Raw genomic sequence first — 27,015 nt, 5'->3', positions numbered from 1 at the left:
TCTCTCTCTCTCTCACACACTCTCTCTCTCTCTCTCTATCTATCTATCTGTCTCCCCAGTGCACTAGCATTTCTATGCCTTTCTCTCAATGCCAGTGATGGCAAAAGCACCACACTCATTCTCTACAAACTTTACTGTGATATCAATCATGTATGTATTCTGACACACTTCTTCGCAATTTAGACCAGGTCACACCTCTGATCCTCTGGGCATCCAAACCTTTGTGTGTAGGTGTGTGTGTGTGAATATGTTTGTAGATCTATGTATATATGTGTGTATGTGTAATTCTTTTAAAATTGTTATACCCCCCCACACACACACACATGCTATTTATAACAAATATGCATTCCCTATTCAGCGCTTCATTAGTTTTCAAATTAAATTTACCAAAAAAAGTTACAGTTTAATTGTGTATGTGTGTGGGTGTTGAGGCAGGTAATGCATAATGAATTAGTTTCATGGTAAATTAACGGTAGAATTAGCAGTGCGTCAAACAAAATGTCTTGTGGCATTTGGTTATATTCTGGCTTTAAATACTACCCACATCCACCTTACCTTTCAGCCCTCTGAATTTAATTAAAACATTCTGTTTGATGTCGTTGATTATAAACCCTAGGGAACGGTACTGTAAAATGGCCACACTGAAACCAGTAAAAAAATAAACAGGACAACTAAAAGTGATTTGGCTGCTTTTTCTTGCAGGTGAGATCTTTAGGCAGTAGCTCCCAACTAGGGTCTATATAAGATTTTTGGGAGGGTCCACGCAGACAAAATAGTAAATTGGTAATCCACAGTAGTTTATTAACCCTTTGGCATTTAAACCGGCCAAAATATTCCACTTGTTTTATTTTGAGACCAACCAGGTCCTAATGTCATTTTATAAATAAACAATCACATCTTCAAAATCTTGAAGCTGTGAGACAATGCATGATTAATTTAAAACAATATGAGTATATAAGCATTACTTTTGACAGAATAATGTGTCTGCTAAAGGGTCAAGGGGCCAACGAAAAAATTTTGCTTTAAATGTATTCATTGCAAGAAACAGTTTAGTTTCTTTCTCTAATTTCTTACATGATTCAACGTACACAAGCTAAAGTGTGCAAAGCGAAATAGGCAGTGGTGGTGGTGGTGGTGGTGGTAGTGGTGGAGCGTCGGTGATGGAGTTGGTTTTTAGCCCAAGGTCAAAACTTGATTGAGCAAACTTGTGATCAAAAGCATTCCAGCCGAATGACCAGAATATTTATCATTGCATTTTCTTATGTGTCCTTTCCTAGTTTTAAGCTTAGTGCTGTGTGGTTTGAGGGAGATTTGGTTGCTATTTGTGGCTGGGTGAGCAGCCATGTAGAGGTTCACTCTCTGGGTGAAAGAGTAAAAGACAAGGGCTTGTATTGAGGGAGTAGGAGGAAGGGGGGGCGAGTGTAGGAGCAGTGGGAGTGAAAGGGGAAGATGTGTAGGTTTACATATAAAAGATTTGTAGTGGAGGTAGGAGGGGAAAAGGCAGAGGTGACGATTGAAGGGATGGGGAAAAGAGTGATGGGAAGAGGTGTACAAGAAATGAGAGAAAGAGAGAGAGAGAGAGAAAGAAAAGCATGGATGATGGGATAAAACGGAGAAGAAACAATAGGTACCAAGTAAAAAATGGATCCATTTTTTGTTCAACTCCCTGCTTTTTAGGTTCTAGCCTTTCTCTTTTTTCCCTTTCAATGGTTGGGTGTACTCCTGAGCAATTTACTCAGGTGAGCTGTCAAAAGAGATTATAGAAGAATAAATTATGATCGTGCATTGTGTAGTGAAGATCGGAAGGGAGATTAAAAGCAGTAATTTCCAGAAACAAGCTAACCCTTTCCCTCCCCAGCACACACCAACACTCACACTTGCACAACAACAGTTATTTTTAAAGAATACAAACAAACAGAAAGTAAAAAATGCCTAAACATCCAGTATTTGGGAAGAATTTGTAGAGAAAAGAAAATCCCTATTTTGAAAAATAATAAAAATAAAAAAAGTTTTAAGTACAACAAATCCTTTCCTGTTGGGTTCTTTTTGAGCTTCTAATGTTATTTTTAATAAAATGGAGAACGAATCTAAGGTGTTGGTTTATAAATGCAGAAATTGATAAATTCCCATTGTTCGTTAATACAAGTATCCTTCAGGTTACAGCTACCTCAGGTTACGGGATTTCACACATTCGAAAATTGTAAAATACAATAATTAATTTCGGGATACAGTCTGTAATTTCACTTTGTACAGGAACTCGTATTGTGTAATTGTTAATGATTTAAACGTACACTTTCTTTTTAGATCAGTGGCCACTTGCGTTTCCGTAAAGATCAAAGTCTATATAGTTAACAATTTCAAAAACTATCATCTCATTACACGCATACACGCATGAAAATCTATCGGAAAATTAATTTCACGTTACAGAATTTTGCATTACGGCCAGATTTTCAGGAACACATTGCTTCCATAAAGCAAAGGATTCTTGTAGTTATGTAATGATTGAAAGCTCTGCTTGCAGAATCAGATGTTACTAGAGAGAATTTCCGGGTTTCAGGGTGGGTTGAGGGGGGGAGGTGATGCTGTCAATGAACTGTTTCAATATGACTACAGCTTCAAGGAAATGGTCATATTAATCAACCATAAACCTCTCATTGACCAAACTACTAACACTCTCAATGAGACCATTGTCAGATTTGTCTCCAAAATCTCATTCTTACTCTTGCCTGATTGATTGTCTCCCACCCCCCACCCCCACCATGCTACCATTCCATTCTTGCTCTTGTCACCCCTACCACCAATTCCACCAGCTTCTGCTGTTTATTATTATTATTATTATTCGACGTCACTGATAATGCTGCAACTGTCGGCTGTCGGTACTTAACATACCACCTCTTACTGCTGGTATACAGAACCATTACCACCCTGCTTCTGTCACAATCACCACCACCACCACCGCCGCCGCCATCGCAACAACTAAGATTATCTCTTTCTGTTCTCACTATGTGTGGAATAATTTCGGTTGTTGTAATCTTTAGAAATACACTTGAAGTGTGATGATTACTTAAGATGACAGGGTCTGCATGGACAGAAGAAACTTCTACTAGCAACAATAGATTATACAATGTCTTGACAATGTGTGTGAAATAGTTTGATCTGTCTTGTCGCTTAGAATTCTTGTTAAGAGGGAATCGGTGCATTTCGTCAGAGGTGAAATTTATATGTTAATACATCCTCTTCATGCTGTGGCTTCAGAGGTTAATGTTTCATTCTATCAGCTAATATAGATGCAGACATAGCTGTGTGCTTATGAAGCTTGTTTCACAACCACATGGTTTCATGTTTAGTCCCACTGTGCAGCACTACAGGTGAGTGTCAACCGATGCCATGCTAGTTAATTTGGTCGACAAAAACTGTGTGGAAGCCTCCATCACTGGACAACCAGTGTTAGTTTGTTTACATTCCTGTAACTTAGAGGTTCTGCAAAAGAGACTAATAGAATAAGTACCAGGCCTTAAAAAAGTAATTTGTTCAACTAAATGCTTCAGAGCAGTGCTCCAGCATGATCACAATCCATTAAATGAAACAAGTGAAAGAAAAAGTCTTAGTTTGAATTGTGAAATGTTTATTTAGAACTTCAGTTAATATATTTTTATCTGAAGATGGGCCTTTGTGCCCGAAATATAAAGGTTATTTAAACTTTCTGCATTGTTAGAAGCTTTCTTCATTTCTCATCTCATTCATTAGTCTACTCCTGTACTACAATGCTTCAAGCAAACTACAGCTCATGGAACACCAGTGTACTGTAACCAGTACACTGTTTTGGAGTCACTGAATTAGTAACAAAGGAGTTGTGGTAAGGGAACCACTGTGGAGACAGTTGTATTTGGAGAAGAATGATGGGGTTAATTAGTTTTTGTATTTGGTTTGCAAGATTCTTGATGTGAACTCATGTTGAAATACATTTTGCTGTATCTTGGGAGGGTCATTATGTCAATAACACATGCACTGGTTCTGTTTCACTTCATTATTTTTTATTTGTCAATTGGTCTGTGTGCGTGTGTATGTGTGTCTGTATATATGAATGTCTATATGTGCGCGTGTGTATGTGTATGCGTGTATGTGTATGTGTGTGTGTACATATGTATGCGTGTGTCTTTGTATGTCTGTGTCTGTGTATATATGTATGTGTATATGTGCGTGTGTATGTGTTTGTATGCGTGTATGTGTATACGTATGTGTGTGTCTATGTATGTATGCGTGTATGTATGTATGTGTCTGTGTATGTGTATATGTGCGTGTGTGTATGTGTGTGTGTTTGTGTATGTATGTGTGTGCGTATGTATGCGTGTGTGTGTCTGTATGTATGCGTGTATGTATGTATGTATGTGTCTGTGTATATATGTATGTGTATATGTGCGTATGTGTGTGTATGTACTGTAAAGAGCTAAAACATTGTAATGCATTGAATAAGTGCACAGCAACGAGAAGAACAATCTGAATGGAGGACGTTCCCTCTTTCTCCTCCAACTGATTGGGAATTACACTTTAATGTGTAGCTTTCATAAATATATTTAATCAGGAAGAGAGAGAGAGAGAGATATTTTAATACTCATTTCCTCCCCGCACGACGTGCAACGTAATGAATGGCAGGGTAAACACAACGCCACTCGTAGTATAAAACTTTTTTCTTTCTGGCTATTTTATTCTTGTTTAATGTAGTTTTTTAAGCTCTCTCTTATCACATCGTCTACTTGTTCTGCTCCTCCCACCCACCATTAATATATCCCCTGTGTGTGTGTGTGTGTGTGTGTACGTCGCGTAGTTGTATACTTGAAACTCAAATTGCTAAACCTACCTACACGATTCTATGTTAGGGAACTCTTTTTTTTCTGTGTACGTGTGTGTTCCTATATTTCTTTCGTTCTCTCTCTCTCCTCTATGTCTCTCTTCTTCTTTCTGTGCATCTCTCTCTCTTTCTCTTTGTATCTGTCTCTATGTATTTATCTCTCTGTTTATCTCTCTCTATCTATCTGCCTACCTAGCTATCTATCTACCTGTCTGTCTATCTATCTATCTACCTATCTATCTGTCTATCTTTATGCTTATATTTCTCTGTGTGTCTATTTCTGTCTATCTATTTATCTCCCTATAAGGGGGTTCCTATAAGGTTGTTATCCACCCCTGATTGGAACTCTCCCGTATGACATGTACGCATGCTCAGTGACTTGCTTTAACTTCCGCAGACGACTCACCCGAATAAATCACGTAAATACTGCTGTATATGCAACCACTATAGAGGGAAGAATGTAGACGACAAAGTTATTTCACTACATAGATATCCTGCAAACGTAGCTATTCGTCGTATTTGGCTTCAGAGATCGAGACTTGTGAGGAAAGACTTTGTTTACACTGCAAATAGCCAAATGTGTTCCCAGCATTTCGTCAATTGTAATGGACCATCGAAAGATCACCCCTTGCCATCCGTTTTTCTAAATAAAGTATTTAAAATGTCAGTAAGTGCATGATCATATACGCAGTTAGTAGATGAGTGAAATGTCTCTTTGATTTATCTCCTCATTAACAGATTAGAACATGTTAAAATTCAAGTGGTGTACGTTGGGCTAAACACGAATGTTTAATCTAATAATTGGTATGTTGATGTACAGGTATTTTTAATAAAGAATTTTGCATTCAAATAATAAATACATTGAAATTGTTGTTAATGTTCTGAATGAATGTGGGAATTTCGAGTAAACCTAGCTATGATATTTTTCTTTATATATATATATTTATTAATAAGGGTAGAAATTGATATTAATCAATTAGAACCAGTGGTCTAGCATATTAAAAAAATCCGAAGATTAAAATTATATTACATACAAAAATAAGAGGAATGACCAGCAAAAGTAGACTCCTATATGCTAGAAATAGATGCCGATTCGGCATCTATTTCTAGCATATAGGAGTCCTCTTATAAGTCATTCCTCTTATTTTTGTATATATATGTGTGTGTGTGTTTGTTTGATTAAATAATAAATTTACAGCATTGAATCTAATATTCCTCTAATTATTAGACTTTATAGTGTGACTGTCCCTACCTCTTCTACACCTCATCATGCTCATGCCCAAATCAGTGAATGGTTGCTGAAAGCTATGCCCACGTAAAACCGTATTTAACTTATTTGCAGAATACTTCAGACTTATCGTCCGTTGAATTTACTTTGTTGACATTCTTCATCGACATAATTTTTATACCTTTCAACCTTTCAGTCAAGTCCGCCTTTCTTCCAGTAACATACTGTCCATATAATCTTAAATATTTCTTTAACTCAGGCACAGTAAGTACTTCGATAGCTGAATCATCGAGTTGCTTTATATCCATGATAAGACGTAAAACAATAACAATGGCGTGGATAGTCTGCGGAAGTTTAATTGTCTACATGGAGCGCCGCCTAGCCAAGGGAGATAACCTACCTATAGGAAAGCCCTATCTCTTCCTCTCTTGTATCTTTTCTAATGTCTCTCTATAATGGAATTAAGATTTCTATATTTTATAAATATTTTACATCTTACAGAAAGACCAAACGATTTGTGCAAGTTTACATTTAGAGAATTCCGTTGTTAGCTTTGTTGTTGATGATAATGATGATGATGATGATGATAGTTATTGTTTTGTTCATTTTTATCTTTCATCTAAACTTTTTTTTTGTTGTCTTACTAGAGAAATGTTGAAGGGGGTAAAAGTGAAATTATAGAACGACGGTGGGGTGGGAGTGAGACAGAGAGGCGGGGGAAGAGATTTACAGAAACTGTACAAACGGCAGTCTAGAAAAGTATGGTATCCAATTTCTTCATTTCCTCTTCAACCTCCTACATTCATTTCTCTGTCTCCATATGTTCTCTCACTCTCTCTTTCTTCCATAACGCCAACCTTAGCAAGCAACAAACCCCTGCCGCCATCATCATCATCACCACCATCATCGTCACTACTATATCCTACCAGTTCCTTCCTCCCCCTCCCTTATTCTCCTTGCTATATTTTTCTAACCCCACCCACCCATCCTCCTTCTCTACTCCTCCTCCTCCTCCTTTTGCTCCGAGTCCAAGTCATTCCACCCCTCTCCCACCATTCCGCTCCCTCACTTCCATCACCCATTCGTTGTAGAACTAAAAGAGTTCGGGTCTGAAATAGATAGCACCAAGCCATTGCGCCAACCGTATTTCTATGTTTGACTGCCTCGTCTGATGCAGTGAGAGAGAGAGAGAGAGAGAAAGAGAGCCAGACTGAACTGAGCTTGTGCTGTGTAGAAACACATTGGCGGTGGTGGTGGTAATGGTGCAGGTGACTTCGTTGGTGATGATGATTGTACTGATAATGATATTGGTGGCAGCGACGGCGGTTATCAGTTAGAGTTGGTTGTAGTGCTTGTCTGGTAGAAACGGTACGGGTTGTAGTAGGCGGTGGTGTTAATAGTGTTACTGGCAGCGCGGTGTTGATGAAGGTTGTGGTGGTGGTGGTGGCGGTGATACGGGTTGGGGATTGTTGGCGGCGGTACGTGTAGTTGTGGTGGTGGTGGTGGTGGTAGCGGCGGTCTGTCGATGATTGACGATGGTACTACAGTCTGTCTGTCTGTCTATTGTGTGGTGGTGCGTGTTGTAGTACGAGCTGTGATTGTGATGATGTGTGGACGATAGTTGATGGTGGAACAAGATGTTGGTTACGATTTCATTTTGGTGATGGTGTGGGTGGCAGTGGTAGTGGTGGTGTTGGCGATATTCGTGACGGCAGCAGCAGCAGCAGTAGTAGTAGCGTTGAGTGGTGGTGGGGTTGTTGGCGATGAAGATGGGGTTTGTGGCTGTGAGGAAACACCAGGCAGACAGACGAACAGACGTGTGTGTTTGGAGTCTGCCGGTCTGTCTGACTCTACATATAGACGCAGAGTAGACTAACACATTTGGAAAGGAGAGTCATAATGGAATAAAAATTGGATGAATGAGTTGTTTGGTTAAGAGGTAAAGGTTGACTTGAAGGAGCGCATCGTGGACGGAATTATTAGTATTATTATTATTGTTGTTGTTGTTTCTTCTTCTTCTTCTTCTTCTTCTTCCAGATTCTGTATAGTTGTGGTAAGTGTCAAAGAACAGCGGAGAGGTAGCACTAACGCTTATGAAAGTGGAAAGTTAGGAAGTGGGGTTAGTTCGCCATGCATGCTGCTAAAAGTACTGCTGCTGCTGCTGCTGCTGCTGTTACAGTTTGTGAAGAGAGGAGGTCCTTTGAAGAGATTTCCTTATACTATCTCTCTCTCTCTCACACTCTCTCACTCTCTCTCCCTCTCTCACACATTTACACTGTCTCCTTACCACTACTACTACTACTACAACCATTACCCGTCTGTATATATTTGTCTATTCTTCAGCTACGTCCACCTTTGTTTATATTTACATTCTTTTCTAGTCTCTCCTCCCACTCTCTATGTACGTGTGTTTGTCTGTGTGTATGGCCTTAGATACATGTGTGTGTGTATGCATATACATGTATATGTATTTGTATACTTGTGTGTATTTGTATACTTGTGTGTATTTGTGTATATATATATATATATATATATATATAATTAAAATAAACAGCAGGTTGCAATATTTCATCAAAAATGAGAATTATGATTGTCACTAAATGTGACTAGGTTAAGAAACACCTACATTGCTAGAAATAAGAGCTAGTAGATAGATAGATAGATAGATAGATAGATAGATGCACGCACACACACACACACACAGATGCAGACATGGCTTTGTGATTTAGAAGTTAGCTTCCCAAACACGATTCTGGGTTCAGCCCCACTGCCTGACACCATTGGCGAATGTCTTCTGTGTCCCTGGGCCAACCAAAGCCCTGTGAGTGGGTTTGGGAGGCAGAAGCTGAAAGTGGCCTGCTGTGTGAGTGTGCATGTGTTTTCTTGACACAGCATTATAATTGCAAATGAAGGTCGCTGTCAAACAAGTCGTGTCATACATTTCCAATATTCTGTGAAAACGTGTCTGAACGTGGGCAAATGTTAATTTTCCAGGAAATGATTGAAGGTTGTTGATAGGAAGGGCATCCAGCTGTAGCAGTTCTGCTTAAATAAAATGTATCTGAGCTATGGAAGAATGGACGTTAAAACTATGATGGTGATGACAATGAAGATGTGTGTGTGTGTGTTGATGTATGTGTAGATATCTATGCATATATGCATGTTTATATGTACATGTATATTTGTGTGTGTCTGTATATATGTGCTCACATATACACACACATACATATCTCCTTGTCTCCGTATTCTTTCTGTTGAAGAGCGTAGCTCGAAACGTCAAAGACTTTCCGTATTCCCGAGCGTCATACTAATACATCCTTTTGTTATTTACACCACCTGTCCTCGTCTGTTGTTATTATTTGTATATTCTCCCACATACATATATACATATATATTCATACATAAATATCCATGGATAACAGATGTTAAATGGTGATGATGATGATGATGATGATGAATCATATGTGTATATCTATTATGTGTAAATACGTATATGTAAAGATTTATGTATGTGTATATATGTGTGTGTATGTGTGTGTGTAGATATGTGTAAATATATGTATACATGTATAGATAAGTGTATATATATGTATATATTTGTGTGTGTGTGTGTGTATATATAGGTATGTGTATATAGATACATGTAAATATATGTATGTATATACATACAGGTAGATATATATCTGTATATAACAGGGTCCCTTCCCATATTACTTACATTCAGGGGGCTTTAATAAAGGGTTGGTTCTTAGAAAATTCCCGTTTTCCAATCTAAAAAATTTCCTCAGATTTCATACCCCGGGGGTGGGGCAGCAAGTGTGACTGAGGAACCTTTAACTTCCATTCTGCTATTGCCTAAGCATCAGTCTTGGAGTGTTAAGTGCATACACACAAGCATGCACGTGTGCACATGTGCACACATATGCACACGCACGCATGTACGTTGTATTGTATGATGTTGAGTGGAAGTGAAGAAAAAAGCTGAAAAAATTGCTAAATTCAACCTTGCATTTATTAATAATCACTTCACTGTGTATCTATAGAAACGAAACATCAGTGTTTCTGAGAGAGCGTGTGTATGTGTGTGTGTGTGTGTATATTGTGTGTGAAAGTATGAACATGGCTGTAATACTTAACCTATCTACCAGATATATGGCAGAGGGGAGGGGGGGTAGGTCTATTTATATACAGTACATATACAATATTAGTGCTGTTACACGTCGCTTTATTTGAATATTAGAACATAAATATTATATACAGATATATATATATATATATGGATTTGGTAGATGGAAACTGAAAGAAGCCCGCCATATATATATGTGTGTGTGTATGTGTCTGTGTTTGTCCACCCCCCACCAACATTGCTTGACAACTGATGCTGGTGTGTCTATGTCCCTATAACTTAGCATTTCAGCAAAACGAGACCGATAGAATAAGTACTAGGCTTACAAAGAATAAGTCTTGGGGTCGGTTTGCTTGACTAAAGGCAGTGCTCCAGCATGGCCGCAGTCAAATGACTTAAACAAGTAAAAGAATATATATATATAGATATATAGATGTAGGCATGGCTGTGTGGTTAGGAAGCTTGCTTCTCAGCCACATGGTCTCAGGTTCAGTCCTACTACATGGCACCTTGGGCAAGTGTCATCTGCTATAGCCTTGGGCCAATTGAAGCCTTGTCAATGAATTTGGTTGGCAGAAGTTGCCATTATATGTGTATATGTGTATGTCAGTATTTGTGCCACCTAACAGGAAGGAGAGAAATATAGATATATCTGTATATGTGTGTGTGTGTGTGTGTGAGTTCTCGTTCTGGTCTAACGACCCCTCTAAAGCCACCCCCACCCACCCCGCCTCAACACTAGCCCCTCCCGCTCTTAGTTGAGGGAGTTTTTGTCTTGCAAGGTACTTGGCAACCTTGTTGATGAAGGTGCCACATAAAATGCACTGGTGCTGGTGCCGCGTAAAAGGGACCCATTACACTCTGTAAAGTGGTTGGCGTTAGGAAGGGCATCCAACTGCCAAAATAGACAACGGAACTTGGTGTGGCTCTGGGGCCTTGCCAACTGCTGTCAAACTGTCCAACCCATGCCAGCAAGGAAAACCTGACAATATGATGACGATGATGATGAAGATGATGATGATATATAGGCAGTTTTGCCCTTCATTAATCAGCAATAAATTGAATTCAGTTTAATACGCATCTGTATGTGTTGAATGTATGTATCTATATATATATATATATATATATATATATATATATATATATATATAATAATAATACAAAGAATATATATACATGTATACACACATATATGTTCATACTTACATCTACATGTGTATATACATGCATATCAGGGTACAGGACGTTAGAACAATAAACTACAGACAACGGAACGAACACATAGGAAAACGGAAAGCCACTTGGAATATCCCTTCATCAGCTGTCTCTATTCTATCTAGACATTTCGAATATATATATATATATATAAAGAGAGAGGGGGGTATGCACACATACTGGTTAGTACCTAATGTGGGGAGGTGGTTGTAAAAACTTGGTAATGGGAAGGCAGTAGATGAGTAAATAAAGAAGTCCCTTGAGAAAACCTGTTCCAACTGACAGGCTCCACCGACCGGCCACCCAGCCAAGTCAGCCAGCCAGCCAGCCGGCTTGCCTGCTAGTGCACAGTTTAACTGTTTGGGTCAGTAGGCTTTATAGATTAACAGGGAAATATTGCCAGCATTGGCTTTCTCACAATTACATGGCTCAGTGATGGTGTACTATCTTTATGTGGTTTGTGAGTATGAGAGGGTGGTGGGGAGAGAGAGAGACAGAGTGCAAGAAAGAAGGAGAGAGAGAGAGAGAGAGAGAGAGAGCAGTGACATGGGGAAAAGGGAGTAGATAATTATTACAGAAAAGGAAAAGGTGGTGGTGGTGGTGGTTGAAGGAAGAGGCAAAGAGAATAGGGAGTAGTGGGAGGGTGGGGTGGGGGACGAGAGGTTATGACTGAGTAAAAGGAGGAGTAATACAGGAAAGAGCGGGGAGGGGGGGAATGAACTGTGGAGGGGCTGGTGTTGTCTTTTGTTTTTGTTTTTTTTCATTTTAGTTTTTTTTGTTTTTGTATTTTTTTAGATGGGAGAAGACAATGAACCAATTGAGAGACAAAGAGAGGAGAAAAAAAAACAGCGATGGTGGAGGAGGGGAGGGGACGAAGGGAGATAAATAAAATGAATGATTACCATACCTCAGAAATTGGTCCCAATCACTCCCCCCCCTAACCCCTAACTACCCTGTTTATAAGTGTTTGAGGATTTCAGCAAGAATGTCTGTCACCCCACCCCCATTCTTTCCACTGAGAATTACTAAGTGTATGGGTGGGTGGGTGGGTAGTTTTGTAAATTCTTTGCTCATTATGCCTTCTTGTTGTTTAGGTATGTAAAGGTGAATGTGTCTTGTAATTTAGATTAAAAACAAAATGGCTGCTGGTATTTCTTGGTGGAGTAAGCCAAGAAATTTCTATCTAATTAAAACTGACACCCTTATTGATGAGAACAATCATTTTCTAAATTAGTAGTTCTGGCCAAAAATGGCAGGGGAGACAACTCTGAAACTTCAATGAATTTATGCACAGGCATGGCTGTGTGGTTAAGAAGTTTGCTTACCAACCATATCGTCTTCGGTTCAGTCCCACTGCACAACGCCTTAAGCAAACTCCAGTCCAATCAGTGCCTTCTGAGTGAGTTCAGTCAACTGAAACTATGTGGAAATTTGTCGTGTGTGTCTTTGTGCCTATATTTGACCCCCTACCACCTCCACTTGACAACGATGTTGGTTTCTTCACACCACTTGTAACTTAGTAGTTCAGCAAAACAAATCAATAAAGTAACCAGTTTCAAGTTGATCTTTTCAACTAAAATCCTTCAAGGTGGTGCCCCAGCATGGCCACTGTTTAGTAGCTGAAACAAGTTGAAGATAAAAGATTATTATAGACAGGCCTCACAGAGGCAATGACCGAGACCTTTGGCATTATGTTGTGCTTGAGAAGAAGACCCATCAAGCCGAACAAAATCAGTCATGGCAGATACGGTGTCACTCAAATTGGCACCGCTGTTGGTGGCACATAAATGCACTCTGGTGTCATGCAAATGGCAACCATGCCGGTGGAGTGTAAAAAAAGCCACTCGGAGTGGTTGGTGTTAGGAAGGGCAACCAGCTGTAGAAAACCTTGCCAAATCGAACTGGAGTCTGGTGCAGCCTTCCAGCGTGCCAGCTTCAGTCAAACCGTTCAACCCATGCCAGCATGGACAACAGACACTAAATGATGATGATGATGATGATGTGGCCAACTAAGAAGCTTCTCTGTGGTCACCAATCCTGCTGGAAATAGCTACTAAGTCTACATGGAAAGGACACATTAGATAACATAGTCCTGATACTGAATGCCAGGCAGAATAGTTAATTGAGTGTGAAGTTGGTTTCACATTCAGTAAAACTAGTTCAGTTTGTTTTTTGTTTTTTTGTCCCCCCCCCCTTTTTTTTTTCTTATTAGACTGAGTCTTTCTCATAATTTATTAATCAGTCTAATTTGATTCACTGTTTTTAAGTATTGCTGTGGTAATGGTGATGGTGATGGTGCTCCCAGCTAATTCACCTCTGATCCCCCACCCCACCTCACCCTCTCTCTCTCTCTCTCTCTGGATTAAATTTAAATAACATCAGAAACAAAATATTCTAGTACCAACAACCTTAGCCTCAACTATCATTATTATTATTATTAAGGAGGGTGGTGAGCTGGCAGAAACGTTAGCACACCAGGCGAAATGCTTCGCGGCATTTCGTCTGCCGTTACGTCTTGAGTTCAAATTCCGCCGAGGTCAACTTTGCCTTTCATCCTTTCAGGGTTGATAAATTAAGTACCAGTTATGCACTGGAGTCGATGTAATCAACTTAATCCCTTTGTCTGTACCTGTTTGTCTCTTCTATGTTTATCCCCCTGTGGGCAATAAAGAAATGCATTATTATTATTATTATTATTATTGATATATGTTAATGAGATATATGATGTACCGATTATATTTAATACACATCCTGTTTGTTGTCCATAACATATAGAGCAAATGAAGAAGGCCAGGCCATGGACAACAAACCCCTTCCCCCAAATTGTTTATTGTATTAAAATGTAAACAAAAATACCAACAATGGATTTGAAACTTTCCTTTATTTTGGCCCCTTTTTTTGTTGTGTTTGACTCAATTGATTTTTTTCTTTTTTCTTTTCTCTTTTTTCTAGAGCTGACCCTGAATCCTCCCGAAGGTATTATTGCAGGTCCTGTTAGTGAAGAGAATTTTTTCGAATGGGAGGCTCTGATCATGTAGGCATCTTTTTTCTGTTATTTACTTGGTGCGTGAAAGACAGACAGACAGACAGACAGAGTAAGGGTGAGAAAGAGAGAGAGAGTGAGAGAGAGAGAGAGTAAGGGTGAGAGAGGGAAAGAGAAGGGTGAGAGAGAGAAAGAAAGGATGAGAGAGAGAATAAGGGTGAGAGTGAGAAAGAGAAGGGTGAGAGAGAGTAAGAGAGGTGAGAGAGAGAGTGTAAGAGAGGTAAGAGAGAGAGAGAGTAAGGGAGAGGGAGAGAAAGACAGTAAGAGCAAAAGAGAGTGAAAGGTGAGAGAGAGAGAGTAAGGGTTTATTTGTTGATTTTGTTTTGAATTAATTATGCATTTATTTTGTAGCTTTGAATTTTCAATGATGTCATTGTTTATGTTTTGAATGACATTATCATGTATGTGTAAGAGGTCAGATCTGTCCAGTTTAAGCATAAAACAGGTTGACCATTTCAGGCCAGATCTGACCAGTTTAAACGCTAAAGGGTTAAAATCAAAAATTGAAATGTCTCAACACATGTAATTCATTTGAAACATAATCACAAAAAAAGGTTAAACTTTTTCCATGCTACAACAAATGTCGACAGCTGTTTCATATACCCTATGCTATCCAACCATGACTCTTCCACTATCAATATTTATCAAATCAATATTAGTGCAGAGCAGTTTATGGTCTTTCAATCATAGGCCGCAGACTGCACTGGTTGGTCTCTTCTTAGCTTCCAGCGTTGTCTTCTTCCCTTTCTCTCGGAATAATTTATCTCCCAACACCACCACCACAAATACCCTCACAATAGTCTCGTTTTCTTTCTTTTTGTTTTTCTTTCTCTTGTTTGGCTAGGCCCTTTGATGCTCCCTGCATTAAAAATGTTCACACTAACTTCAACTATCTTATCTATATATTCCTGTGATCCTTGCATAAACATTAACCTCAGCAAGATTTGAACTCAGAATGTAAATAAATGGGTGGAACAAATATATACAATAATAATAAAGGACGTTACCGTATATACGTTTACAAACCAACAACGTTATATAGACCTCATTGACTCAAGTTAGAGAAGGGGTGCGTATTATACACAAGGTTTAGGTTTTTCAGAGGTACAGCCCCTTAAAAATCCCCTGCGGACTATACATTCCTGTAACTTAGCAGTTTGACAAAAGAGATTGATAGAAGTACTGGGGTCAATTCATTCGACTAAGAAGTTTTCAGAGTGGTGCCCCAGCTTGGCCATAGTCTTATACCTGAAACAAGTAAATGATAAAAGGTAACTTACAATTTCCTGTCTGGCAATGAGCAGATTACTAAAGGTAAAAACCCATTTCTGTCCTCGTACATCGAATCTTTCTTTCACCTTGGCACCCAACTCACCTTTATTAACTTGGCCACATTTCATCCTTTGGGGATGGAACTCCATTTTAATTCATTTCCTCGTCTATCTTTACTATCACGATTTATAAATCATTTTACCCAAAATAATAATTTTCTTTCTCTATTTAATTATTTGCTGTAATAAAGATAAAAATCCACATTTTGCCTTCAACTATTTATTTCAAAATGTTCGAGAACCAACCACCGCTACCACTACCGTCACCACCATAAACCATCGCCAACAGATAATGAAAGAAACTCATCATTTTTAATGACTTCCTTGATTTAGCATTCGGATAATCAGCTTCCTATTACTCCGAAGATCAAAAGGTTTAAATGAGCTGTAAAAAAAAAGAAAAAGTAAAAAAGAAAAGTAAAACAAATCATGCATACTTCAAGTATATATATATGTGTATATATTTGTATATATGTGTGTGTGTATGGACGTATGTGTATAAATATCTATATGCATGTGTGTGTGTATAAATGTCTGTATCTGTGTGTGTGTATGTATATGTATAAATGTCTATGCGTGTGTGTGTATATAAATGTGTGTATGTGCACACACATACACACAAAATTTTTTATTAATTGCTGACAACAGTTACAGAGTGACTCAAGGGCCGAAAGTTTCGTGCATTGGTTACACACAAAGCTCTCAGCCCTTCAATTGCTTTTATATTTTCCTTCAATTATTAATAGAAAATATAAATATATATATATATATACATATATATACTCATGTTTTGAGTTCTGTTTTCCTGTTTGCATCAACAAACACATCATCAGCATCATCATCATCGTTGTCATTTAATGTCAGTTTTCCATGATGGCATATACTCTTTTACTTGTTTCAGTCATTTGACTGCGACCATGCTGGAGCACCGCCTTTAGCCAAGTAAATCGACGCCAGGACTTATCCTTTGTAAGCCTAGTACTGTCAAACATGGAGGAGGATCTGTGATGATCTGGGTGGGGCTATATCTTGGAAATCCGCCAGTCCAATGGTTTCCCTTCATGGCAGAATTAATAGTCAACACTATTTAAGCATTTTATCTGATCAAATTTATCCTACGGTTGTGGAACTGTTTCCGGAGGGAAACGCAATCTTTCAGGATGATAATGCACCAATTCACACAGCTAAAGTTGTTACTGAATGGCATGAGGGCACCGTGAGCAAGTGTCTTCTACTATAGCCTCGGGCTGACCAAAGATTTGGTAGACGGAAACTGAAAGAAGCCCATCGTATATGTATATATATATATATATATATATATATATATATATACATATATATATATATATATATATATATATATATATATATATGTATATGTGTGTATATGTTTGTGTGTCTGTGTATGTCTCCACAACATCGCTTGACAACCGATGCTGGTGTGTTTACGTCCCTGTAACTTAGCGGTTCAGCAAAAGAGACTGATAGAATAAGTGCTTGGCTTACAAAGAATAAGTCCTGGGGTCGATTTGCTCGACTAAAGGCAGTGCTCCAGCATAGCCACAGTCAAATGACTGAAACAAATAAAAGAGTATATATATAGAAAGAGAGAGAGAGAGAGAGAGAGAGAGAGAGAGAGAGAAGTGCAATAAAATAGTTGAAATTGATATTGTTAATCTTAAACTTTGATTATTGTGTATGATCTTACTTTCCTCAGTGTTGTCATTAAAATGTCCCCTTTTTTTCTTCCTTTTTTTTCCATTTTACCATCAAGGGGTCCTGAAGGCACTTGTTTTGAAGGTGGCGTCTTTTTAACTCGACTCATGTTTCCTCCAGATTATCCCTTAAGTCCTCCAAAAATGAAATTCAACAGTGAAATTTTTCACCCCAACAGTAAGTTGTCGGTTTTAATTATCATTGTCATTATTATTTATATTAAAAGAAATTTTAAATATATGCATGTCTCTGCAAATATTTTCTTTCAGTGTTTTTCAAATGTTAAAACTAATTAACTTTTTGACTTCTCTTCACCAAGTCCTAGTTCGTTTTGGGTATCAGAGGTTGTAATTAATTAACTGATTCACATGTTACTAATTCTTATTTTATTAACCTTCAAGAAAAGGAAAACCAAAATGAATCTCATCAAGGTTACAGCAAATAATTATTTAAATATTTTTCTGTAGGCCCAGGCGTGGCTGTGTGGGTAAGAAGCTTGCTTCCCAACCATGTAATCCCAGGTTCAATCCCATTCTGTGCCACCTTGGGCAAGTGTCTTCTGTTATTACCCCAAGCGAGGTGGAGCTGAATCAGACTGTTATTAAAAGTATATGCAGCACCTGTCAAGTGTATTGAGTGCTACCTTCTTTCAGTTGTTCACTCACTCGTATGTGTGAGTGTATATTTATATATATATATATATATGGTGGTTGTCTACTCCTTATGCAGAGTTTGACCACCTCCTGTACCTATACCTTATCACCATCTTGGCATCTGATGTGGCTTTTTGAACCAGACAATGTTTTGAAAAGACACCCACACAGATTGCATATCCGATTTGGACCACCAAGATCTGTAGATAACTTCTGCTCTTTGTGGATCTTGAAATGTCTTTTGAGGCCTCTGTTGGATTTGCAGACCTTCTGGCATACATTGCATTGAAAGATGTGCACAGACATATAAACAGAATAGTTGGTGGAGGTTCGTTTTCCATGGATTCACAAATGAGATTTGAGCTGAGCAAAAAAAAAGGCATGGTTTGTCACAAACTGTGCACACAAAAATATATATATATGATGATGATGATGAAGGTTGTCTACTCGTGACCAAGAAAGACCATCACTGACCATTGCCCATACAAAATGCCAGCAATGTCCATGCACAAGGTTATTGCACCAACAGTCAGCTTAACCTGGATACACATCCGCAGTGTCCATATTTGCTGCAGCACCAACCAACTCAACCGAACCTCAGATTGTCACCTTGCCAGTGATTGCACAATCTAAACTTTTAAGTCCAATAAGGCTTGCACTCCACCTCACCGACCCTGTCCATCCTACTGCCATGATTCAGAGAGAAGCCAGGACAAGATATGAAGTACCAATATGTGTTGTAGGCTCAGGAGTGTGGGAGCACTATGATCTCAGGTGCAAGTAGAAGGGCCTCAAAATGTTCAATGCCACTCCCTGCATATTTGGTTTTATATCAGAGCGACCTTCTCCTAGAGACATGCTTTAGCAAACGCTAAGAATGCCTTGCTCCTAGGAGTCTTCCAGCATGTCAGACACCAACCCAGAATTTCTGAGGGCCTCTGCTACTGCTAGACAGCCATTATAGAGAGAGAAAAGAATTATGTAAAACTTGGTGCTAGGTTGTAACATCAGCCAAAATGATGCTATCTTGTTAACTCTGTTTTTGGGAACATTACTTTATTTCTCTCTCTCTCTCTCTCTCTCTCTCTCTCTCTCTCTCTCCCTCTCTCTCTCTCTCTCCCTCCCTCTCTCTCCCTCCCTCCCTCCCTCCCTCCCCCTCCCTCCCTCCCTCCCCCTCCCTCCCTCCCTCCCTCTCTCTCCCTCTCTCCCTCTCTCTCTCTCTCTCTCTCCCTCTCTCCCTCTCTCCCTCTCTCCCTCTCCCCCCCCCCCCTCTCTCTCTCTCTCTCTCATCATTATTATTAAAACCATGTTGGCATGGCTTTTCTTTTTCTTTGGTGTGTTCTCTCTAAATGCTTGTGATTCTATTCTGCTTTTGCAGTTTATGTTGACGGCCGTGTATGTATCTCAATTCTTCATGCACCTGGAGACGACCCCATGGGATATGAAACCAGTGCTGAAAGGTGGAGTCCAGTACAAAGTGTTGAGAAAATCCTTCTCTCTGTTGTCAGTATGTTAGCAGGTGAGAAATCACTTTCCAGATCACATACAGACAACTGTAGTTGGCTGTGTGGTAAGAAGTTTGCTTCCCAACCACATGGTTCAGTCATACTGTGTGGTACCTTGGACCAACTCTGTCAAATAAAGATAAAACCAAAGTTTTGTGAATGGATTTGGTAAAAGGAAACTGAAAGAAGCCCAGCATGTGTGTGTGTGTCTTTGTATTGGTTTCCCACCACTGCTTGACAACCAATGTTGGTTTATTTACATCCCCTGTAACTTAGCAGTTTGGCAATAGAGACTAATAGAATAAGTACCAGCCTTAAAGAAAAATTGCGTTGAGGTCAATTCATTTGACTAAAAATTCGTCAAGATGGTGCCCCAGCATGACCGTAGTCTAATAACTGAAACAGGTAAAAGGCAAATAGGTAATGTATGCATATCAGCCATGCTGGTGGCACATAAAGAGCACCCAGCACACTCTGTTAAGTGGTTGGCATTAGGAAGGGCATCTAGCTGTAGAATCCATGCCACAACAGACAGTTGGGAGTCTGGACAGTTCCCTGCTAGCCAGCTCCATGTCAAACCATCCAACCCAGGCCAACATGGAAAGTGGACGTTAAGCGATGATGATGATGATGATGATATGTATATACATATGTAAATGTGTGTGTGTGTATATGGATGTATACATATATATGTGTGTGTGTGTGTATATGTATGTGTATATATATGTATACATGTTTGTGTATATATATGTATGTATGTGTATGATGATGATATATATATATACACACATACATGTGAATATATATATATGTGTGTGTGTGTGTGTGTGTATTGGAGCCTGGTGCAGCCTTCCAGCATGCCAGCCCAGACAAACTGTCCAACCCATGCCAGCATGGACAATGGCCGTTAAATGATGAAGATGATGGTATATGTATGTGTTCATGTACATATATATATGTATGTACATGTTTATGTATATATGTATGTGTATGAGTATATATATATGTATATGTGTATATATAAATATATATATATGTATAAGTGTGCATATATTTATATGTGTATATATGTATGTACATATGTATATATGTGTGTGTGTGTATGCATATATAGATGTATGTGTATGTATATAATGTATATACGTTTATACACACAAACACAATAAGCGTCAAAAATTGATTAAGGCTGTTCATCATTTTTTTTTTTCAGTCTTTGGAGAAATACTTAAATTTGCTGTTTGTATGTCTGTCATGCTGGTTGTGTGTGCGCGCTGAAAGTAAATTGATAAATTGATGATAATATTGTTGCTGTCAGTTCTATAATTCCATTTTTTCTGAATATTTATTTGTTTCTTATTACAGAACCAAATGATGAGAGTGCAGCCAACGTTGATGCTGCCAAAACATGGCGAGAAGACCGTCAGAGATTCAACAGCATTGCACGTAAAACTGTTGCAAAATCCTTGGGTTTTTGAAGAAATATTATCGACCATTCCTTTTCCTTCTTCCTGCCTTTGTTTGAAAATATCTTTCTTCTGTCTTGTTGAAAAATCAACTTGATATTTAATGCATTTTTGGTAAATAAAGCTAAATTTCTAGAGAAATTTAATATAAAACCTATTTTACTGTTTGTTTCTTTCATTTTTTTATATATTCAGGTTTCTTTTGTTTGTGTTCTTTTTGTGTTGTGAAATAATGTCAAGAACCAAACCATAAATGTACAATAAAATTCTTTTGACACTTGATATATAAAACTATTACAAAATAAAACGCAAATTGATATAACAGTATGAGGAGAGGAGGAGACCCCCTTCAGTCATAAATGACCATGGGATTGCACCTAGGAAGTTAGCCTCCAAGGTACAAGTCTGGGCAAGGTTGTTTGTGGAAGACCAGCAGTCGCCCATGCATACCTGCCTCCCCCTTCTCATGCCACTGATGTTATCCAAGGGAAATGCAAAGGGGCCGATACAGCTTGGCACCAGTGACGTTGCAACTCGTTTCTACAGCTGAGTGAACTGGAGCAACGTGAAATAAAGTGTCTTGCTCAAGAACACAACATGTAACCCGGGCCAGGAATCAAACTCACAACCTCATGATCGTAAACTCGACGCTGTAACCACTGAGTCATGTGCATTCACAGTATATGTGCATGTTAAATGATGCTTATATAACGTTGCTTGGAGAGAGGTGAGGGTTGGTGACAGAAAGGGCATCCAGCCATAGAAAAATCTGCCTTTATGGATTCAGTCTGACCCAAGCAAATGTGGAAAAGTGGATCTTTTATCTTTTATTTTTTACTTGTTTCAGTCATTGGATTGCAGCCATGCTAGGACACCATCTTGAGGAATTTTAGTCGAATGAATCGACCCAGTTCTTGTTTTTAAAGCCAGGTACTTACTCTGTCTCTTTCTCCCAAACCGATATGTTATTGAGACGTAAACACACCAGCATCGGTTGTCAAATGGTGACGGGGAAATGAATACACATGCACACACATATGTACAATGGGCTTCTTTCAGTTTCCATCTACCAGATTCACTTACAAGGCTTCTACTATAGCCTCAGCCACTATCACCGCCACCACCACTATCTCAACCATCACCACCACCACTACCACCACAACCATCACCACCTCCACCATCACCACCTTCACCACAACCATCACCACCACCACCTTAACCACTACCACAACTATCACCACCTCCACCATCACCACCTCCACCTCTACCACCACCACCTTCACCACTACCACAACCATCACCACCTCCACCTCTACCACCACCATCACCCCCACCACCACTATCACCACCACCACCATCATTACTACAACTACCACCACCATCATCAACACCACTACCACCATTACCACCATCACAACCACCACCGTCATCACCACTACCAACACCATCGCCATCATCACCACCACCACCACCATCATCAATGTCGTCCATGGTGCGGAGAGAAAGAGAGAGAGAGAGAGAAGATGGAGAAGGAAAAGTACAAAGAAAAAGAGAAAGCAGAATAAAAATGGAGAGAAAGAAAGAGAAGAAGCAGGAAAAAGAAATTAAAATTAGAAAATGCTTCCAGCACTGCTCCCTTCCCCCACCCCACCTCCACCACCGCCATTCCTCTGGAATCTTAAACTAAATTTTAATTTATTAAAACTACTTCTAACACCTAATAGTCAATAGTTTTATTATATGCTGCCCTAAACATACACACACACTCACACACAGACACACATCATGAACTACACACACACACACCACACACATTCACACGCACTAACAGCATCATGAAAAGTCAAAAGCTAAAAAAAAAATGTACAAGAATTAAGTCTTAAATATTTTCCTTACATTTCCCCCTCCCCTCAAATACTAAAATAAACTCATTTAAAGAGATTTCCTTTTACCCTGTTACCAAACTGAATATCTTTCTTTCTCTTTCTGTCTCTTTCTCTCTCTCTCTCTCTCTCTCTCTCTCTTCCTTCTTCTCCAATATTTTGGGTGTGAGGAACAAAATGGAGAATTATTATTGCAACACAAACTGAATTACTCCCTATTTCATTAGATTTAATTTCTTTTTTATTTCATTTCTTATTTTTGTTTCATTCTTTTATATTTTTTTTTCTTCTTTGAGAAAATATTTTTGTGCCCACCACCACAACCACACACAGGCACCGTTTTTATTATTTGTTTCCTTTTTGTTTTTCCATCATCTTTTCTGCACAGGAATAAAGTTTAGTTGTTCAAAAGCCGAACCTTGCTCCCACAATATTTTTGAGCATTAAAACAAAATAAATCTGAAGAAGATATTTTTAATGCTATCAGCAAGATAAATTTTTACAAGATCCAAACATGCACCCATCTAAAAATAGATAAATTGAACGACAGACAAACATCGTTATACCTCCATTGCCATTCCCTTAGTTTGATGTTTACGTTTTCAGTTTTACTTCACACCCAATAAGCAGTTGCTAGGGGCTGGACAGATGCCCGTGGAAGCAATGAGAGAAATAACAGGAATAAAAACGATTTGTCTTTTTATTGTTGATGTTGTTGTTGTTGTTGTTGCTGTAAAAATATTCAGTTACTCCTTCAGCTCTGACTTAACATTTTTGGCAAAAGAAAGACAATTTTGATGCTGGTAGAAGCAAATGTGGAAATAATAAGAACATATTCAATTCTACAGTTCTATATTTAAGAGATGAGGAATTATTTACATATTTACATTCGATGGATATTTGTCCTCATCTTGTTTGTTGTTAACACAATGTTTCGGCTGATATACCCTCCAGCCTTCATCAGGTGTCTTGGGGAAATTTCGAATCTGGGTTCTCATTCTTAAGGTATTTTTCAATGTTGTTATTATTATTAATTTTATTATTCAGGTCACTGCCTACGGGCATATGGCGTAGTGGTTACGAGCGCGGGTTACTAACCCCAAGATTCCGAGTTCAATTCCAAGCAGTGACTTGAATAATAATAGTAATAATAATCATTACTATTACTACTAATGATAATAATAATATTACGGGCATATGGCATAGTGGTTAAAAGCGCAGGCCACTAACCCCAAGATTCTGAATTCGATTCCAGGCAGTGACCTGAATAATAATAATAATAATAACATCAAAAAATACCTTAGGAATGAGAACCCAGGTTCAATGATGAGGATGACAATGATGACGATGATAATGATGATGATGATGGTGGATGATAATAATGAGATGATGATGACGACGACGACGACGATGATGGTGATGATGATGATGATGCAGTGATATACGCATACACATACACATACTCACACACAGACATCACTTTCCGCCCACCACACACACATACACACACACACACACTTACAGAGTCACTCAAATATTTTCCCATGTGATAAAACTAACAAATTCTAAGCTAAGCCACATGTAGAAATGATCCACCCCACGCCCACCCCCACTGAAGTTTACTTCATTCTTATTTGTTTACTTTTATTTGACCTGGTATTTTAGGTGGCTGGTGGGGTTGCATATCCTTACTTCTAATCAGCCCTTTTTAAATAATTAAGGATCATCACAAGAACTGGTAGCGCCATAGCAACGGTCTATGTCAACAAGAATCTTGTACTTGGAATGAAAATATTCCAAGCAGGACTTTTATCAGGTGGTGGTGGTGCTGCTGCTGGTGGTGCTGGTGACGATGATGACAATGATGATGATGATGATGTGGAGGAGGAGGAGGATATGATTATGACGATGTTCATTTTATGGGCACGTAAACACACCAACATCAGTTGCCAAGTGATGGTAGGGGGGACAAACACACACACACACACACACATATATATATACGACAGGCTTCTTTCAGTTTCTGTCTATTGAATCCACTCCGTTGGCTTTGGTTGTCTCAAGGTTATAGTAGAAGACACTTGCCCAAGGTGCCATGCAGTGGGACTGAACCCGGAACCATGTGATTGGTAAGCAAGCTACTTACCACACAGCCACTCCTGCACCTATATAAACACACATACACACACACACACACACACATTCAGTCCCACAGCATGGCTCCATGGGCAAGTGTCTTCTGCTATAGCCTCAGGCCAACCAAAGCCTTGTGAGTGGATTTGGTAGATGGAAACTGAAAGAAGCCTTGTGTGTGTGTATGTGCATATGTGTCTTTGAGTTTGCCCTCCACCACTGCTTGACAGCTGGTGTTCGTTTGTTCACATCCCTTTACCTTGGCATTCCAGTAAAAAGGGATCAACTGAATGAGTACCAGGTATATATGAAACAAAAACAGAAATGTCCTGGGGTTTGATCCACTCAACTAGAAACTCTTCAAGGTGATGCCCCAGCATGGCCAGGGTCTAATGACTACAACTAATGAAAGATACAAAAGATTAAAAGATGAAAAAAAAAAAGGTTCCTCTCCCATTCTTCTTCCTCAGCCCTTCTCTGTTTTGTCCCCACCAGCCAGCCCCTAATTTTGCCCTGTACCATTCTTTAGATATTGTTGTCTGTGACACAGAGAAAAGGATTTTCCTTGTGTTTTAGCTTTGCCTGATTAGCAGTCAGCATCAGGGGATGCGGGGGGGGGGGGGGGGAATAAGGGATGAAATCCCTATATCCTTCAATATCCCTACTACCTTCATTCCCAGCATGCACAACACCCTCTCCTCATTCTCTCTCTCTCTCTCTCTCTTGCCCTCTCTCTCTTTCTCCTCTCTCTCTTTTTTGCGTTTGTCCTCTCTCTCGCTTTCTCTCCTTGTGTCTTTCTTACTTTCTCTCTCTCTCTCTCTCTTTCTCTTGTTTTTATATGTCTATATTTCTCTCTGGTTCTCTCTCTCTCTCTTTCTCCCCCTTACTCTGTGTGTCTCTCTCTCCCTCTCTATCTCTTTCTCTCTCTCTCTCTCTCTCTATCTATCTCTCTCTCTCTCTCTCTCTCTCTCTCTCTCCAGCTGTCTTTCTCTCCCTCTCAATAAGTCTCTCTCTCTCTTCTCTTTCTGTTGAACCTTTAAGAACAACACAGCAGGAATTCAAGAATTGAATTCTTTATATGTCACCTAAACATTTCATTTTACACACACACACACATACACACATGCACGCACACACATGCACATATACATATACACACATAAAAAGAAAATATACACACTCACAAATACACACACACACAAAAAATATACACACGCTCACAAATACACACACACACATGCACATACACACACACACATGCACATACACACGCTCATAAATGCACACACAATCACACACACACATACACACACAATCACACACAAATACATGCATGCATACACATGCACGGACACATATTCACTCATGCGCACATATATACACACGTACACACACACACAGTCACACATAGTCAAGCATAAAATACACATCGATTCATACTCACACACACACTCACATACATAAAAGGTATATTACACACATAAACACACACACCGTTAAGTACAAGTATGCTAATAATTATTTATATACATTTGTCCTTTATCTCTGTTTCTTTGTCTTTCAATGACTTACTAACTCACTGCTTCTCTCTCTCTCTCTCTCTCTCTCTCTCTCTCTCTCTCTCTCTCTCTCTCTGACTGTGCTTGTGCATGTGTATGAATATCTGTGTGTGTGTGTAACAGATCTTGTCAAACTGTTCACCCTGCGTCAGCATGGAGCATGGAAGCGAAGTAATGATGGTGACGATGATGATGATGTATGTGGGAGTGCAGCCGTGTTGTGTGTGTGTGTGTATTTGTGTATGCATGAATATGTGTGCGCATGTGTAAGTGTGTGTGTTTGTATGCACAAACACACACACATATCTATA

General features: G+C 39.1%; 1 protein-coding gene across 1 annotated transcript in view; it reads left to right on the top strand.

Moving 5' to 3' along the window:
• LOC106882797 (ubiquitin-conjugating enzyme E2 G2) overlaps nt 1-21,286 on the top strand; it is an 85,864-nt gene extending 64,578 nt beyond the window's left edge. The window contains exons 2-5 of the mRNA XM_052970034.2: nt 14,371-14,452; nt 17,567-17,685; nt 19,540-19,680; nt 21,029-21,286. Coding sequence (XP_052825994.1) covers nt 14,371-14,452; nt 17,567-17,685; nt 19,540-19,680; nt 21,029-21,141 — 455 coding nt within the window. The 3' untranslated portion in view covers nt 21,142-21,286. The remainder of the gene's footprint in view (nt 1-14,370; nt 14,453-17,566; nt 17,686-19,539; nt 19,681-21,028) is intronic.
• The last annotated feature ends 5,729 nt before the right edge of the window (nt 21,287-27,015 follow it).

This window comes from Octopus bimaculoides, chromosome 8, assembly GCF_046866305.1.
Source record: "Octopus bimaculoides isolate indiv1 chromosome 8, ASM4686630v1, whole genome shotgun sequence".
Lineage (NCBI taxonomy): Eukaryota > Metazoa > Mollusca > Cephalopoda > Octopoda > Octopodidae > Octopus > Octopus bimaculoides.
This window is presented reverse-complemented; position numbering and strand designations above follow the sequence as displayed.